The sequence below is a fragment of the Conger conger genome, chromosome 8, assembly GCF_963514075.1.
Source record: "Conger conger chromosome 8, fConCon1.1, whole genome shotgun sequence".
In the NCBI taxonomy this organism is placed as follows: Eukaryota; Metazoa; Chordata; class Actinopteri; order Anguilliformes; family Congridae; genus Conger; species Conger conger.
The window spans coordinates 57,002,437-57,020,758 of record NC_083767.1 but is presented as its reverse complement, the minus strand read 5'-3'; the positions used below and the strand labels follow the sequence as shown (position 1 = coordinate 57,020,758).

Genomic DNA, 18,322 nt, shown 5'->3' with positions numbered 1-18,322 from the left:
GCTAAATCTGATTCATGCTCTCAAATCCTCCCTCTCCTTACCAGTCTAAACTAGTTCCCTCGTTCATGCAGGGATTGAACTTCGACTGTGGGGAAAGTGGCTGGAGTGGGGAAACGTTATTCAATTTCAACTGCCGTTGTTTTCGGTTTTTACGGCGCTTGTGAAATTTAACAGGCCGTGGGAAGCTGTTATTAAATCCGAGGTTGTGTGGGCTGAGGCTGTTTAATAAAAGAGGGGGAAGGCATGCGTTCCGTCACTGAGGCGATGTTGACCTTTGACCCCAGCGCAGTCACTGCCGTGGTTAGCGCATGAATTCAGAAGGAGCTGTTGCTCATTAAAATCTAACACTTAGCAGAAAAGATGACCCGGTCCACTGGAACCTCATTACGGCTGTGCCAAGCTTAGGAATCGGCCCCAACGTGCTACCCTTATCAAAGTAAAATTGCCATTAAATTAATGGTATATTTTGGTCTTTCTCTCTGTCTCTCCCTCTCTATTCTGTACTCCTCTTTCCCCGTTCCCTGCTCCTCCCCCTCTCTTTCCCACTCTTTCCATTCCTCCCTACCCACAACTCCTTCCCTCTCTCACTCTCTATTCCCTACTCCTCTCACCCTCTTCCTCACTGCTCTCCCACTCCATCCCTCCTCCCTCACCTGCCTGTCTCCCTGTCTCTCTCTCTCTGCCCGCCCGTCTGTCTCTCTCTCTCTGCCCGCCCGTCTCTCTCTCTCTCTCTCTCTCTGTCCGCCCTGCCCGTCTCTCTCTCTCTCTGCCCACCTGCCCGTCTCTCTCTCTCTCTCTCTCTCTCTCTCTCTCTCTCTCTCTCTCTCTGTCCGCCCTGCTCGTCTCTCTCTCTCTCTTTCTCTCTCTCTCTCTCTCTGTCCGCCCTGCCCGTCTCTCTCTCTCTCTCTTTCTCTCTCTCTCTCTCTCTTTCTCTCTCTCTCTCTCTCTGTCCGCCCTGCCCGTCTCTCTCTCTCTCTGCCCCGCCCGTCTCTCTCTCTCTGCCCACACCGCCCCGCCCCGCCCCGCCCGCAGGTGTGCAAGCTGCGTGAGCGGCTGCAGGATGTGAAGCAGAGCCGGGACCTGGAGCAGCACAAGCACACGGTGCTGGTGACGGACCTGAAGGCCAAGCTGCACGAGGAGAAGATGCGGGAGCTGCAGACGGTGCGGGAGGCGCTGGGGCGGCAGCACGAGCAGGAGCTGGCGCGCGCCATCAAGATCCGCGACGGCGAGGTCCAGCGTCTGCAGTCGCTGGTCAACGTGCTGCGGGACGGGGCCGCCGACAAGGTGAAGACCGCCCTGCTGGGGGAGGCGCGCGAGGAGGCGCGCCGGGCCTTCGACTGCGAGCGCCTCCGCCTGCAGCAGGAGGTGCTGGAGCTCAAGACCGCGCGCAAGCAGTCCGAGGAGGCGCTGGCCAACGTGGTGCAGGCCGACAAGGCCAAGGCCTCGGACCTGCGGGCCGCCTACCAGGCCCACCAGGACGAGGTCAGCCGCATCAAGCGCGACTGCGAGAGGGACATCCGCAGGCTGGTGAGCGACTGCCGGGGGCCGGGCCGGGGCGGAGGGTGGGGAGGTGGGGAGGTGGGGAGGGTGGGGCCGGGGCGGAGGGTGGGGAGGGTGGGGAGGGTGGGGAGGTGGGGAGGGTGGGGGCCGGGGCGGAGGATGGGGAGGTGGGGAGGGTGGGGAGGGTGGGGAGGTGGGGAGGATGGGGAGGGTGGGGAGGGTGGGGGGGTGAGGGTGGTGTGGGTGGTATGAAGTGTTCGCTTCTGAATGTGAACCGGGACTGGTATGACCTCAGGGATACCATAGATCCTGTGTGCGTAGAGATAGTTACGTAAATGTCTAGAGCTCACTGGACACATCCCTACTTATATTTTGGATGTTTAGATGATGAATGAAATTTGAAATTTTTAGGCCATCCGTGGCTGGAGTTATAGGCAACACTGGATATCTTTAATATATATGTGTATATATATATGTTTCTATAGTAACATTCCTGGATTTTCAGTGACATGGAAATCTTCATTAAATTGCATTTGTCAGTCAGAATTTCACTTTTTTTAACCTAAAATGTGAAATGAAATGTAAAATGTAAAAAAAAAAAGACATCAAATTAACTACCAGGCTGCAAGAAGCTGAATGTTTGAGTTTAACTTTGTGGCATCGTAAAAAAACGTGATGAAGGAAAAACGCTGTCGTTCGGTGCGCTGTGTCTGTTTGGGGCACTGAACCATGGCACTGTCTAGACACGGTCATAATCGCGTCTCTATAGCACGTGTCAGGTGACATTCAGGCCCTTCAATAAAAACTGAGACACTGTTAACTCCTTGGTTACATGATGACATCCGCATATGTCATGTAGTTTGTTGTTTTTCTTGCTCATCCACTGTCTGTGGTGTGTTTGTTGTCATTGTCCTGCCCAGGCGGCTGTGTTCTTTACATTGGACTGCAGCTGCTGTTTCAGTCTCTGCTGCTTGTCTTCAGACGGAGCAAGTGTCATATGCTACACCTCAGCCATGATTACCACCACCCATTTTACCATAGGTCAGAGATAACAGGCCTCAGGACGAGAGTGCGTTCGAGTGAATCTGTCATGAAGGGCCTGTTCCAGATGTCACGAGTCGTTGTTCTCGATCTCAGAAATGAACAGGTCTATTACTGAGAGAACATCCTCATGCCTTATTTATCTGTCCATTCAGATACAGAACCAAAACGTTTCAGTTTGCTTGCTGACAGTTTATCCAGAGCCACGTGTAAGTGTTGCCCTGTAATCTAGAATTCTCTTTGAAGTAGTAAAACCAGGCCAGTGTACAGCCCCTAAACTTTGAACAGAGGAAGGACAAATATCGAGAAGCTTCAATCAGAAAATGTAAGAAATGTCTCCAGCATTAGTGAGTATATGAGTTAATCTTCCTTGAGCATGCCTGCGAATCTGCCAGGTGGCTGTTGGTTGTGAAAATGTTTGTTTATTTATATGAGTGGTGGTGATTGGTTGGGATTGCACTTCCTGAAGGGAACGGGGCATGGCCTTCAATGAACTTCCCCACCTGCCTTGGACGTAAACAGGGGAGACTCTCTCTACGTAACAAATGCTATTTTACCTCTGTGTACTTTTGTCCAATAATGATGAGATATGGTCCATGAGAGCTAAAGGTACTCTTAGTATTGAGTTAATTAATATTTTATTGTGTGGTACGAAAGGTGCAAAATTGAATTTACGCATGGTACTTACGCATGTAGATATTTCTACATCCATTTATCATAATTGTTTTGAGTTTAGTTTGACCACAGGAGGGCACTCTAAGATGGAGAAATAATGTTTTTCAATTTTATATCGCCATGATGCATCAAGCAAAGGCTTTGCAGATTATTAGAAGCTGGGACAGGGTTAGTTTATGGTGATTGTGCTAAATTTATTGACATTTCTCTTCTGGAGTCGGGACCTGTTCAGTTCTGTCTGATGGATGTATTTAGGCCTTAAGATTCCTGTTAGGTGCCTGTTCTGAGTAACTGCTCTGGTTGTTACTGGTGTAGCTGATCTTTCCCAGTAACTCATACAGTGGCAGAGAGGGGTCCACGTTAGGTCTGCTGATTATTCCAGGTTTTATGTGCGGATTGAAGGACTCTCTCAGTATCAAATTCCGTCTGTCATTCCCCTTTCAACTAGGGCAAATAACCTTGCTTAATATACCTTTCCGTGTTTTTGATCTACATCTTGGTAACTCAGCATGTAGTGGATAAAAGGGGTAAATGAGTTGAAATCAAAGGCTGTCAGTCATATACTATAAAAATTGTGTTTCAAGTACTAACTTCTGAGGGCAGAGTTTTGATCAGTTCTTTTGATCTCTGTTCTGTCTGTTGGGCAGAGTACGTGGAATGGGGTGGTTAGCTAGTTAGACATGAATGGAAAACAGAAGTTCATTTTTTACATGAGAAGTTGACTTGGGTGTATCCATGAATACAGGCTTTAGAGCTGTCTTTAACCTGCAGTGACCATCATTGCTGGTTAGACTTATTGTCTATTGTGTTCAGAAGCTGCCCCTGTGTGGTTTCCATGGCCACCATTTATGCTTGTGTGCTTGTGTGAAGGTGTGTGAAGAGTAGAAAGGCTAGCAGGAGTTAGAGCGTGAAGCTACTTTTTATTCTCCTTAGAGAGGTAACAAAGTACATTGGCCCTTCTAAGACCACATAGCTACTTATAACACCCCCATCTACAACACTGTTTTGTACCTCCCCTTCTTGACGCTGTAGATGTAATCCCATTGCTGGTACCAATGAGCTTAAATTATTGTCCAGGCTATACATTGTTGTGTACAGTGAGTGTCAGTCTGTCAACTGTATATTTGGAACCCGAATTTGAGACTATAAACACAGGCAGTAGTGTCAACAGTCCGTTAGCCTGATGGACGTCATTACAATGCTTTTACAATGGTATACACTGATAACTACTTCAATTCTACCTATTAACCTTACTATTTAAACTGTGTTAAACTGTCGTTCAGTCAAGCGATTGCGTTTGAGTCACAGAGACCCAACCTGTTTAGGCATTGCGATTGCATGCGTTTCACTGGTGCTGCTGTTAGCGTAGCGCCAACAGCTTTGGGCCGCGGACATTATGTTTGTCCTCAATGGCTCTACTGAAAAACCCATTAAGTAAGAAATGTGCACAGTGGGGAAAGAAGTTGTTAGTTACCTTGGACAGACGCGGCTGCTTTGCATATGGACATAACGGATAAAACGTGCGCTGGGTGTGGGGGACTTTAAAGCGCTGATTTTATCGATCCTCTCTAAAAGAGGCCGGTGTTATTTGGCTCTCGGCGCCTTTCGCAGGGGTAATAAATGCAGCTTTGCGGCTTTGTCGCCCGCCGAACGAGACGCCCGCCGGCCGGGGCACGTCCGTGCGGAGAGGAACGGCGCTGGCTGGGAGGGGCGTTAGCCTGATTGATCGACAGGCGGCGGGGCGGGGGGATGGGCCGGGGAGAAGAGCGACGGCCGGAGCGCTGCGGCTTCACCCCTCCGCCTCACTCTGCCTCGCTCACGCTCTTATTCTCTCTGATTTCACCCCACCCTTTCTCCTCCTGTCGCTCTTCACATTCCTCCCTTTCTCTCCCCCTTTCTCTCCCCGTTTCGCTCCCTCTTTCTCACCCTCTTTCTCTCCCCTTTCTCTCCCCGTTTCTCTCCCTCTTTCTCTCCCCGTTTCTCTCCCTCTTTCTCTCCCTCTTTCTCTCCCCGTTTCTCTCCCTCTTTCTCTCCATCTTTCTCTCCCTCTTTCTCACCCTCTTTCTCTCCCCGTTTCTCTCCCCTTTCTCTCCCCGTTTCTCTCCCTCTTTCTCTCCATCTTTCTCTCCCTCTTTCTCACCCTCTTTCTCTCCCTCTTTCTCTCCCCTTTCTCTCCCCGTTTCTCTCCCCTTTCTCTCCCCGTTTCTCTCCCTCTTTATCGCCCTCTTTCTCTGTGCTGTACGACCGTTCGCTCAAAACTGCTGTGTCATGGAGGGCTTCTCTCGTCCGTTGCTGATTGAAGTACCCGCCCTGTTTCCGCTGGCTGTCACTCTCCACAGCCGAGGAGTGGGCTGCAGTACCATCAGTTGGGAGCACACAGGGTTGGGTGTGCACACGGGCTGTTTGTGCACCCTCCATGCAGAGCATTAGCGCTGATATAAACTTGGGCAAGGTGGTCGGAGGGAAAGGTTTTTGATGAGTCTTCAGGCGACGTGGCTCAGGCAGTAAGAGCAGTCGTCTGGCAGTCGGAGGGTTGCCGGTTCGATTCCCCCGCCCGGGCTGTGTCGAAGTGTCCCTGAGCAAGACACCTAACCCCCATTTGCTCCTGACGAGCTAGTCGGTGCCTTGCATGGCAGCCAATCGCCGTCAGTGTGTGAGTGTGTGTATGAATGGGTGAATGGATAAAGGCGCTATATAAATGCCAACCCTTTAACAATTTTACCATTTCAGGCCCATTTTTTTATTATTTAAAAATATATATATGTCCTCAGATTCTAGAACCTTGGAAGTTGAAATATATTGGTGACATTCAACAGTCACGGAGAACTGTTACAGTCGGAGAAGAGGCAGCGGTGATTGAGCAGGGGAAATGTGGTGTGCACTTCCAGAAACATCCTCATGAGCAACAGGGTCATGTGACCTCCCTGATTACGCTCACTCTGATTTGGCGTTTAATGCTCCCGCAAAGGGAAAAAAAACTGAACTTCTGGTTGAGCTGAGACTTCCAGAATGCAGCATTTGGAGTCTGGTTGTCTGTGCATATGTTTTGCGTGTGCGTGCGTGTGTGTGTTGGGCAGTAATACTAATAATACTGCACTCATAAGAAGACACTGAGGAAGGGAACATTGAATATATTGTCAGGCTTTCGGAACAGCTCTGCCTTTTAGGAAAATACACTGTAGCGTTCTCTTGCAACTGCTGTGATCATATGTGACTCAGACCTATGAAATGTTATAATATCCAACGCAGATATCAGGGCTGAGACTAATGGTAGTGAAAAGACAGTGCTGTTGTGTAGGCAAACTGGGTTTAAACTGTCTGAGAGGTCACAGGAGGTTGACTTATTGCTTACTCCCATATGTATGTACACATCTTGAGTTTGGTATAAGTAATGTTCTGTGTGTTAATAGGAATTTGTTATTTCATTGTACAGTTAAGGAACCCAAGAGATGAGACTGTCCTGCACTTCAGATATACACTCAGTGAGCATTTTATTAGGTACACCACTACACCAGCTTGTTAATCCAAATATTTCATCAGCCAATCATGCACCAGCAACTAAATGCATGAAAGCATGCAGATGTGGTCAAGAGGTTTACCTGTTTTTCAGACCAAATGTCAGAATGGGGAAGAAATGTGATCTAAGTGACTGTGGAATGATTATTGGTGCCTGACAGGGTGGTTTGAGTACGTCAGAAACGGCTGATCTCCTGTGATTTTCACATAAAAGAGTCTGTACAGTTTGCAGAGAATGGTGTGACAAACAAAAAGCATCCAGTGGGCAGTGGTTCTGCAGCCGAAAATGCCTTGGTAATGAGAGAGGTCAGAGGAGGAGGGTCAGGCTGGGGAAAGTTGACAGGAAGGTGACAGTTACGCAAATACATCACACCTCTGAAGGGGACAGGCTTCAGCAGCAGAAGACCAATAAGACAAAAAAATCTAAGTCTAATGAATACCTCATAAAGTCTTCACTGAGTGTACGTAAACGCTTATTGACTGGGACACTTGACACAATAGGGGATGAGCCATCTGTTGTAAGCACTGACCCAGAAGGTGGTTGGTTTAAGTGTTACCTTAGTAACAGTTTAAACAATACAGAGCTTCCAACGCCAGCTTTGTGAAAGCACAAGGGAATGTGTGTTATGCCAAAAATGAAAGCCGGCTAAGTCAGTCAGGATAAGTCAAATACAAAATGCTGTAGTTATTATTTCAGTTGAACCCCACTTCCAACTACTTGGTTCTCTTGACAAGTTCAACACAATTTGTTTAGTTTTTTTTCCTCTTTTCTTCATTTTTTGAATGAAAACATTGTCACCTAATTGACTAATTAAGCCCTTATTCCTCCTGACAAACACTGGGAATATTATTATACAGTAACCGCTTACTACTTGTTTCATACTGCGGAAAAAACGGCAAAGCTCACATTTTTCCACATTATTATTTATAGGTGTTTAGTGATAGAGAAACCAGCATCAAGCCGTCTGTTCAGAAGCACTGGTGATTTACCTTTACACACAGCATCTCCCTTCTTAAGGTAACGTTTCCCCTGATTTTCTGATCCCGGACAGAATGTGTCAAGTGCGATACTCAATAGTCCTCCTTCTCCGAAGCATAACAAGGTGAAGGCCTGTGTTTCTATGGCAACGGCGGGATCCCGTTCTCCGTGTCTGACGCGTCTTATGTTAAATTCTGTTTTCGTGCGCGCGTGTGTGTTTTTCACAGTGTACGGAAGTGAGACAACGGTCGGCCGTGTAGGACGGGGTGAGAGGGGGGAGCGCTTTCCACGCCGTGAGCTTTCCGACCGCGTTGACGGTCGGTCTTCCTGGACCGCACCCGGGAACCAGGAGGTGGAACGAGTGGCTTTGCCAGGCAAGGGGACGGATGTTAGTCAGACCAGAGGGGAAGACCGAATACTTGTTTGTGTGGAATTTCACCGTAGGCGGAGACGTAGCTAACGGTTGCGAGCTGGTGTTTTTCGGAGCAAGCCGATGACTCCCAGGGTAAGCATTGCGGGTAATGTTATCGCCAGGCGACTGAAAGAGCGGGAACAGAACCTCTTCGACTCGCAGAAGCCCACTTAACGAATACGCGCGGCGTTTCCCCCCCCCCCGTCCGTTTGTGATTGAATTGACTGTGACAGCCATGACACCTTGTGTGTTCTGCTCCTGGCGGCCCGGCGTTCCTCTTCATTACACGCTGAATGGCAGCGGAGGTAAGCCCCGCCCCGCCCTGTCCTGTCCTGTTCCGTCTGCCTGGGTGACATCGGGGACGATACACAACGCTGCGTGTGACCTCAGCACTTTGCCGAGGCAGGTTGCGTGAGGTCAGGGTGTGTACCGTGGCCCTGGACAAGATCAGTCATTCCCAATTCTGGAATGATATTGGTGGGAATTTTCAGATACAGGACGTGCTAGGTGTGTGTGTGTGTGTGTGTGTGTGTGTGTGCTTGTGTGTGTGTTTGTGTGTGTGTGTGTGTGCTTGTCTGTATGTCTGTGTCTGTGTCTGTGTCTGTGTGTGTGCGTGTGTGCTGTGTGCTTTGTGTATGTCTGTGTTTGTGTGCGCGTGTGTGCTGTGTGTGTGTGTGTGTGTGTGTGTGTGTGCTTGTGTGTATGTCTGTGTCTGTGGGTCTGTCTGTGTGTGTGTGTGCGTGTGTGCTGTGTGCTTTGTGTATGTCTGTGTTTGTGTGCGCGTGTGTGCTGTGTGTGTGTGTGTGCTTGTGTGTATGTCTGTGTCTGTGGGTCTGTCTGTGTGTGTGCTGTGTGTGTGCGTGTGTGCTGTGTGTGCATGCGTGTGTGTATGTCTGTGTTTGTGTGCGCGTGTGTGCTGTGTGTGCTGTGTGTGTGTGTGTGTGTGTGTGTGTGCTTGTGTGTATGTCTGTGTCTGTGGGTCTGTCTGTGTGTGTGTGTGCGTGTGTGCTGTGTGCTTTGTGTATGTCTGTGTTTGTGTGCGCGTGTGTGCTGTGTGTGTGTGTGTGTGTGTGCTTGTGTGTATGTCTGTGTCTGTGGGTCTGTCTGTGTGTGTGCTGTGTGTGTGTGCGTGTGTGCTGTGTGTGCATGCGTGTGTGTATGTCTGTGTTTGTGTGTGTGCAAGTGTACGTGTGTGTATTTGTGTGAGTGTTGTGTGGAGGGGGCAGAGGTTAGCTTGTTTGGTGTGCGGGGGTGGAGCAGTGTTGATGGTATGAATGGCATTTGAAAGGGAGCACCTCGTGTTTTACAGCAGGGATTACCCTGTGGATGGGGATAAAGGTAGAAGCCTTTATCCCCATCACATCAGCCTGTTTCTGTGTGGAGTCAACACTATAGGTAGGGTTTTATTTTGCTTATGTGTTGTTAGCTTTTCAAGGTTTACTCATTAAATCTGTTAAAATACACCTCTTCTAGTGGTTATATGGTGTTTCTTTTATGGTAATGTCTGTCATAGGACCGTAAAGTTGATTTGCCTTATGTGTAGTGTTTTTATACAAATAATTCATTACATCCTGTTTGATTTTGAATAGGAATCCTTGGCTTTAGAAGTAGTTACTTGCATTAAACAGTGAAAAGAAGCATTTCAGGTGTGAGGCTGTAATTGGAAGTGCTGGATTCACATTCCAGTGAATGTTACTTCTGGGCTAATGGGGTGCATATTTAATGGAAATCTACTGTAGTAGCGCTTAGCTTTAGTTAAGCATCATTGAGAGTAAATCTCTATTGTCCACTCAGTAACTTCTTGTTACACCTGGATGTTTGTCATATACATGTTTATATGTGATTATCACATTATTCACACTTAAATAATAGCTTTGTGTTTGTGTTTTAGTTTAATGTTTTAGCTAGTTATTGTACTGCTATAAAGGAAGTCCTTGACATATTGATGCAGTACCCAATGCTAACCTGATATGTGTGTATTTTTATTGTTTTTATTGTTTGTATGCGCACTGTGCTGTCCACCCAATCGCCTTCCTGAAGTGAACAGAGCATGTCCTGGGACTCAATCACATGTCCCCTTGGTTCTCCCAGTTGGGTTTGGATCCATATTAATGGTATCGTACTGTATAATGGATATACAGTAGGTAGCCGAGGAGATGCCTCCTCGAGGGGGCTCCAGAGCCTGTGTTTGGGGGTGCTTGAGTTTATAACGCCGTGTACAGCACACGAGCTTGGCACAGCGTGGTCCTGTCATTCCTGTGAAAGAAACGCAACTTCAGCGATGAGGCACAAATCTGTGTGCGGCTGCAGCGTTTTCGCCCAACGAAGTCGGCGTCGGGAGCCATGAGTCCCGCGATTAATATTTCATCCCTTAAATTATTCAGGGGCTGTTTACTTTGCGCGACGGCCTTATTTTTGTCGAGCGCTCGTTTCACGCTGAATACCGCAGACCCGCTCGCTCTGCGGCTCCTCGGCTCGCCCCGCCTTCTTGGCCCTTGGAGCTCAGCCATTGGGTCCCCCGCGCGTCACTCACAGTCCTGCTCCACTGTCACGTGACCGAGGCCTCTTCCTCCTCCTCCTCCTCCTCCTCCTCCTCCTCCCGCAGATGGACGAGATTAAGGGGAAGGAGCGCGTGGTGCTGGCCATGGAGAAGGAGCTGGGCCTGCAGGCCGGCTACACCCAGAGGCTGCTCCTGCAGAAGGAGGCGCTGGACGAGCAGCTGGTGCAGGTGAGGGAGGCCGAGCGGCACCACGGGAGCCCCAAGCGCGAGGTGGCGCCCGCCATCGGAGACGCCACGGACTACACCTTCGGCCAGGTGAGACGGGGGGGGGGGACAGGTGAGCCGGGGGGGGAGGGGACAGGCAGGTGAGGCAGGTCCAGTGGGGGGGTAGGGGGGGGAGAGGCAGGTGAGCCTGGGGGGGGGAGGGGACAGGCAGGTGAGCTGCGGGGTCCGGTCGGGGGGTAGGGTGAGAGAGGCAGGTGAGGGGGGGGGGGGAGCGGCAGGTGAGGTGGGGGGGGAGAGGCCGGTGAGGCGGGGTCCGGTGGGGGGGGGGGGGAGGCGTGCAGTACAGTGGGAAGGCATTCTGACAGTGTTTGAGACCATTACATAACATTACATTACGTTACATTTCATCTTGCGCCTCTCTGAACACTGAAAGCGCTTACAGTGCTCAGGGGGGCTCTCGACCCAACCACCGCCAATGTGGTGCGCCCACCTGGGAGATGCACAGCTGCCATTTCGCGCCAGAACGCTGAGGTGGAGAGGGAGAGAACAATGTTTTTGCCGAGTGAATGAAAATGTAAGGAGTAGTGTAGAGGAGGGCTGGCAGTAGAGAATAATTTAATAAAGTTGTGAAGAGAGAGGAGAGGCGTGAGTCATGGAGGAAGGAAGATAGGTGATGGAGGAGTGGCAGACAGTCGATTCGTCATTGGTCAGGCAGGTAATCCGATGTGCATGGCCAGTGATGTTGGTGATGGGATGATTAGTATAGTGGTGCTGGGATGGTTTTGGGACTCTGCTTTGGTAGTTTATCTTTCTTCCATCTTGCTCTCAGTTATTCCCCGCACTGATAACATTTGTTCTCGTACTCAGCGATGCTGTCTGTTATGCTGTGTTGCGAAAGGTGATTTTATGTTGTCAGAATGCAGTATGGTTTTTTCGCTTGTCTTTTTTGGGGGGGAAATTGTCTTTATTGCCTCTGGGCTGTCTAGCAGTTTTAAAATTTTCCTTGAAATATCTAATGCCTGTCATGCTGCTGAGAGACGTGGGAGTAAATAATAAGCACAGCCTTTCTCCTAAGGATCTGCTAAAATGGCATCCTACTGTTTCACTAACAACCCGATAAACCTAGACCATCCTTGGATCACAGGAGAAACAGACATGCACCAGCGTTTTAGTACAGCGTTAAAAAGATTAACTGCCGTTGATGAGGACTGGTCATTGGTCATTAACAACATGGCCCAGGTGGACCTGAAAGATCTGCCCTGCAGTGTTGTTCTGCATGTCCCATTGGTCCGTGATTGGTTTGTTAACAGGTGCTATTGCAGGTGGTAATGGCTGTGTGCAATGGCTCTGAAATGGGCAGTAAAAGTTCTTATTAAGACCTAGAAGTTCTTCTTCCCAATAAAATTAAACATCTGTTATTTTAACTATCAGGAGGTGGGGAGAGTTCATGCCAGAATGCATTGGCATCATCTAATAATGTAATAAATGTAAGCAAATGTTATTTGTTAAGCCTCTTAGAGAAATATCTAATTTAAGTCACCTTCAGTCCAGTGACAGAGCGTTGCTGCAATTAACAATGTGCAATGGATGTCGCTGGTCGCAACAACGTTTGGTTATATTCTGGCCGGCTGGAGTCCATTCAGTATACCAGCAACAACCTCTGTCTACATTGGGCAACAATAGGATGTTCATGAACATTCTGCAATTTCAACTGTTACCGGACTATAGACTGGCCTTTATGGTGATGGCACGTGCTAAAACCACTCTGTGTCTCTCTCTGTGTCTCGCTCTCTCAATTACTCTCTCTTCCTCTCTTTGTCTCTCTCTATCTCTCTGTGTTTATCTCTCTCGCTGTGTCTGTCTCTTTCTCTGTGTTTATCTCTCTTGCTTTGTCTATCTCGCTCTCTGTGTTTATCTCTCTCTTGTTGTGTCTGTGTCTCTCTCTCTCTCTCTCTCTCTCTCTCACTCTCTCTCTCTCTCTCTCTCTCGCTGTATCTGTCTCTCTCTCTCTCTCAGGACGTGCAGATGGACGAGCGGGACTTGCGGCGGTTTCAGCTGAAGATCGCGGAGCTCCACTCCCTGATCCGCAAGCTGGAGGACCGGAACACGCTGCTGGCGGACGAGCGGAGCGAGCTGGTGAGGATCAGGGTGCGGTCTGGCAGTAGAGCACTGTGCCTGTCGTGGCTGTGCTCCACAGATCATGGCCTTACGGGACTTACTCTAAACCAGACCTGGGTCAAATACGTCATTGTTTTGGATTCAAGTTCTTTTCTACACGTCACTAGGCTTCTCTGGTGTATGGGAACCAATTAAATACTCTCAGAAGGTGGAAACGCTGCCTTCTGGTCCTCTTGGTTGGCTCAAATGCACCAGGCGAAATCAAACGTGCATAGAAAATTGTCAAAAATAAATGCGTATTTGACCCCGGTCTGTTCTAAACCATATCCCCTTGACTTTTGGTTTCAGCATTGACAAGCAGTTGTTAAAATAGTTAAAGCGCTCAGACCCCTATCGCTACACCTCTGTTTTGGCTGAGATAGACTCCTGAACCCATGTCCCTCTCCTCCGGCGCTCTAGGTGAAGCGTGTGCGCGAGGCGGAGAGTCAGTTGAAGCCCCTGCTTGAGAAGAACAAGAGGATGTCGAAGAAGAACGAGGACCTCCTGCAGACGCTGCAGCGCATGGAGGCCAAGCTGAAGAACCTGACCAGGGAGCACGCCGAGATGGTGAGATCACAGGCATCAGGGATCATTACATTATTGGCGTTTGGCAGACGCTCTTATCCGGAGCGACGTACACTTGATTAGACTAAGCAGGAGACAATCCTCCCCTGGAGCAATGCTGGGTTAAGGGCCTTGCTCAAGGGCCCAACGGCTGTGCGGATCTTATTGTGGCTACACAGGGATTTGAACCACCGACGCTACAGGCCGCCCCATCAAGTCACAGTCCTCGAGGTTCAGCTAGTTACCTGGAAGAGAAGAAAAACCAGAACCGGGTTTGGATTTGAGGTCGAGATTTGATGATTGCTGCCGTAGATGTTGCACGAGTCGGGATGGGAAGGGCTCTACAGCGCTCCCATTTTTGGAGCTTTTTTCTCCCGGAAATTGATGCGTGTTAACTGGAATAATTATGAATTATTTAGCCACTACTAATTGGGATGTAATTTTTCAACTTAGGAGCACAAGCTCCCTGGAAAAAATGTTGAGAGAGAATGTTCTGAGAGAGAACATGAAAGACTGTTTAGGTTGGTGAAAGACCATAGAAATCAGGCATTTCGGTTTGAGAGGCCGTCGTGATCGGATGGTTTGCGGTCAGCCTACAATTATTTCGTTGGGCTCCATAGAGAGGGCTCCATAGTGACTAGAGCATTGTCCTTTTATTCATTCTGAATAAAAAACTGCTACATGTGCAATCGTACGTTTACAACATCCTGCCACAGATTTATTCAGAGGCAATAAAATGATGAGAGCAAACATAAAGTTACAGTAATTAGGCCATAACTTTCATATGCAACGCATTGGTACTGTTGAAGGCCTTATTAAGTTTTGTATATCAGTATAAAGGGTGAGTTTGAACTTGGATGAAGTTTGATGACTGCCTGTTTTGCTATGACCAGTCAAATGGTCGACTATGTAAAAACTTTCATATCCTTGCTAATTGTATGCTGAATGTCTCCCTTTCAAGCCACAGCAGTAATTGTCTTAACCAAGGAAGTCTTTTGGTATCTTTTAGCCTGAAAATAGTTTCCAGGAGCCAGTTTGTCCAAAGGCAGCTGATTACCATTAGAAAAGTTAATGATCTTATTAAAAGCATTGTTTTGTTTTTTTTCATTAATGGCGCCTTTTTCTCTGTTTCTCTCTTTGGAGGAAATGATTAGATCATATCTAAGCTTAGACTGTTGTCTGTAGTTTACAGTAACTCTGTATGTTTGGCTGATTTTGCTATTACAGAGAGCTGGAGTCTGAACAGCAAAGAAAAAAAAGGCTGGGAAGTGATTTAATGTTTGGCCACTTCCTTTGGCGTCTCACTGAAGGCCCATCTCATATGGCCTCATACTGATTATGGTAGTGCTTTTTAACCAGTGTGCCTTGGAAAAGTTTCAGATTCCACCACAATTGAGCATGTGTGTGACATTTCGTGGCATTTTTGTGTTTAATGGGTTAGTGGTGAGCCGTGGAATTTAGTAATTATAAAAGTGTGCCGTAGGAAAAAATATGGTTGGGAAACACTGGATTATGGCGTGAGAATGGAAACGGGGACCTCTGGTGGTAATATATGGGAAGTGCTTCAGTCTAAAGTAAAAGCCAATGTCATCTAGAGTTTTTGCAAGCATTTGCAGAAGTCCAGTCTAAGATAAAAAATTAATAGTGAAATACAAGGTCATGAACACACTGATTTTTAAGTCCATGCAAACACAAGCTCTTGCTCTCTCTCTCTCTCTCTCTCTCTCTCTCTCTCTCTCTCACACACACACACACACCACAGATACACACAGAGAAACAGATGATATACTATGTATAATCTTCTCTGTTTAATGTTCACCTTTCTGTTCTTGCCTCATCCTGTAAAGCAAGATGTCCTGGAATGTGCTCTCTTTCTGTCTCTCTGGTCATTGGTCATTAACCACATGGCCCAGGTGGACCTGAAATATCTGCCCTGCAGTGTTGTTCTGCATGTCCCATTGGTCCGTGATTGGTTTGTTAACAGGTGCTATTGCAGGTGGTAATGACTGTGTGCAATGACTCTGAAACGGGCAGTAAAAGTTCTTATTAAGACCTAGAAGTTCCTCTTCCGCATTGTGGTCCCGATAAAATTAAACATCTGTTATTTAAACTGTCTGGAGAGTGGCAGCTCACACCAGGGTATGTTATCCTTATCTGATTGACAAAGTGTTTTTTTCAGCTTCTTAGGGAAAGTATCTGTTTCATTTCAGTCACCTTCAGTGTCTCTTCAGTGTTCAGTGTTGTACAACTGGAAAGTTATCTCTCTCCTGCCCACTCTCAGTCTCTCTCTCTCTGTCTCTCTCTCTACCTATATCTCTCTCATGCCCACTTACACTCTCACTCTCTCTCTGTCTCTCTCTGCCTCTCTCTCTACTTATATCTCTCTTTCTCTGTCTCTCACTCTCTCTGCCTCTCTCTCTACCTATATCTCTCTCTCTCTCTCTCATTCCCACTCACATACTCTCTCTCTCTCTACCTATATCTCTCCATCTCTTACTCACTCTCTCTGTCTCTCACTTACCTATATCTCTCTCATGCCTACTCACACACTCTCTCTTTCTCTCTGTCAGAAGAAGGTGCACTCACACACTCTCTCTGTCTCTCTCTCTCTCTATCTGAAGGAGAACGCGCACTCATACTCTCTCTCTCTCTCTATCTCTCTCTATCAGAAGGAGAAGGGGCACTCACACACTCTCTCTCTCTATCAGAAGGAGAAGGGGCACTCACACACTCTCTCTCTATCAGAAGGAGAAGGTGCACTCACATTCTCTCTCTCTCTCTCTCTCTCTCTCTCTCTATCAGAAGGAGAAGGGGCACTCACACTCTCTCTCTCTCTCTATCAGAAGGAGAAGGTGCACTCACACCCTCTCTCTCTCTCTCTCTCTATCAGAAGGAGAAGGTGCACTCACACTCTATGTTTCTCTCTCTATCAGAAGGAGAAGGTGCACTCACACACTATGTTTCTCTCTCTCTCTCTATCAGAAGGAGAAGGTGCACTCACACTCTCTCTCTATCAGAAGGAGAAGGTGCACTCTCTCTCTCTCTCTCTCTCTCTCTCTCTCTCTCTCTATCAGAAGGAGAAGGTGCACTCACACTCTCTCTCTATCAGAAGGAGAAGGTGCACTCACACTCTCTCTCTCTCTCTCTCTCCATCAGAAGGAGAAGGGGCACTCACACACTCTCTCTCTATCAGAAGGAGAAGGTGCACTCACACTCTGTTTCTCTCTCTCTCTCTCTATCAGAAGGAGAAGGTGCACTCACACTCTCTCTCTCTCTCTCTCTATCAGAAGGAGAAGGTGCACTCACACTCTCTCTCTCTCTCTCTCTCTCTCTCTCTATCAGAAGGAGAAGGCGCACTCACACACTCTCTCTCTCTATCAGAAGGAGAAGGCGCACTCACACACTCTCTCTCTCTCTCTCTCTATCAGAAGGAGAAGGTGCACTCACACTCTATGTTTCTCTCTCTCTCTCTCAATCAGAAGGAGAAGGTGCACTCACACTCTCTCTCTCTCTCTCTCTCTCTCTCTCTCTCTCTCTATCAGAAGGAGAAGGTGCACTCACACTCTCTCTCTCTCTCTCTCTCTATCAGAAGGAGAAGGCGCACTCACACACTCTCTCTCTCTCTCTCTCTCTCCATCAGAAGGAGAAGGTGCACTCACACTCTCTCTCTCTCTCTATCAGAAGGAGAAGGCGCACTCACACACTCTCTCTCTCTCTCTCTCTCTCTCTCTCTCCATCAGAAGGAGAAGGTGCACTCACACTCTCTCTCTCTCTCTCTCTCTCCATCAGAAGGAGAAGGCGCACTCACACTCTCTCTCTCTCTCTCTCTCTCTCTATCAGAAGGAGAAGGTGCACTCACACTCTCTCTCTCTCTCTCTATCAGAAGGAGAAGGTGCACTCACACTCTCTCTCTCTCTCTCTCTCTCTCTCTCTCTCTATCAGAAGGAGAAGGTGCACTCACACTCTCTCTCTCTCTCTCTCTCTATCAGAAGGAGAAGGCGCACTCACACACTCTCTCTCTCTCTCTCTCTCTCCATCAGAAGGAGAAGGTGCACTCACACTCTCTCTCTCTCTCTATCAGAAGGAGAAGGCGCACTCACACACTCTCTCTCTCTCTCTCTCTCTCTCTCTCCATCAGAAGGAGAAGGTGCACTCACACTCTCTCTCTCTCTCTCTCTCTCTATCAGAAGGAGAAGGCGCACTCACACTCTCTCTCTCTCTCTCTCTCTCTCTCTATCAGAAGGAGAAGGCGCACTCACACTCTCTCTCTCTCTCTCTCTCTATCAGAAGGAGAAGGTGCACTCACACACTCTCTCTCTCTCTCTATCAGAAGGAGAAGGCGCACTCACACACTCTCTCTCTCTCTCTCTATCAGAAGGAGAAGGTGCACTCACACTCTCTCTCTCTCTCTCTCTCTCTCTCTACCAGAAGGAGAAGGCGCACTCACACACTCTGCCCTCCCTGAGGAGGCCCAGCTCTCTGAATGACCTGAGCCAAACCCACGAGGAGCAGGAGATCGAGTTCCTCAAGCTGCAGGTGGCTGAGCAGCGCTGCATCATCGACGAGCTCACCGTGGTGAGCGGACCTCGACCCGACCGCGTCAGAACCGCCGTCTGGACCGTGGCCTGTTCGGTGCCGTCCTGTAGCAGTTTTAAAGATGTCAACTCTAGGGTTGAGATGAGTCAATTTCCAAAGCAATATGGCAGAAAGCTTGTGTAGTGAATCTCTTCAGCTCAGTAAAGTGACAAGCAAG

The 18,322-nt window shown here is 48.3% G+C and overlaps 1 protein-coding gene across 4 annotated transcripts in view; it reads left to right on the top strand.

Annotated features, from left to right (window-relative positions):
• The window catches only part of jakmip1 (janus kinase and microtubule interacting protein 1), a 76,486-nt gene that overhangs the window by 37,249 nt on the left and 20,915 nt on the right, over window positions 1-18,322 (top strand). For all 4 annotated transcript variants that reach the window (XM_061251125.1, XM_061251122.1, XM_061251121.1 and 1 more), the window contains exons 3-7: window positions 1,033-1,527; window positions 10,729-10,938; window positions 12,865-12,984; window positions 13,426-13,572; window positions 17,998-18,144. In XM_061251125.1, coding sequence (XP_061107109.1) covers window positions 1,033-1,527; window positions 10,729-10,938; window positions 12,865-12,984; window positions 13,426-13,572; window positions 17,998-18,144 — 1,119 coding nt within the window. The remainder of the gene's footprint in view (window positions 1-1,032; window positions 1,528-10,728; window positions 10,939-12,864; window positions 12,985-13,425; window positions 13,573-17,997; window positions 18,145-18,322) is intronic.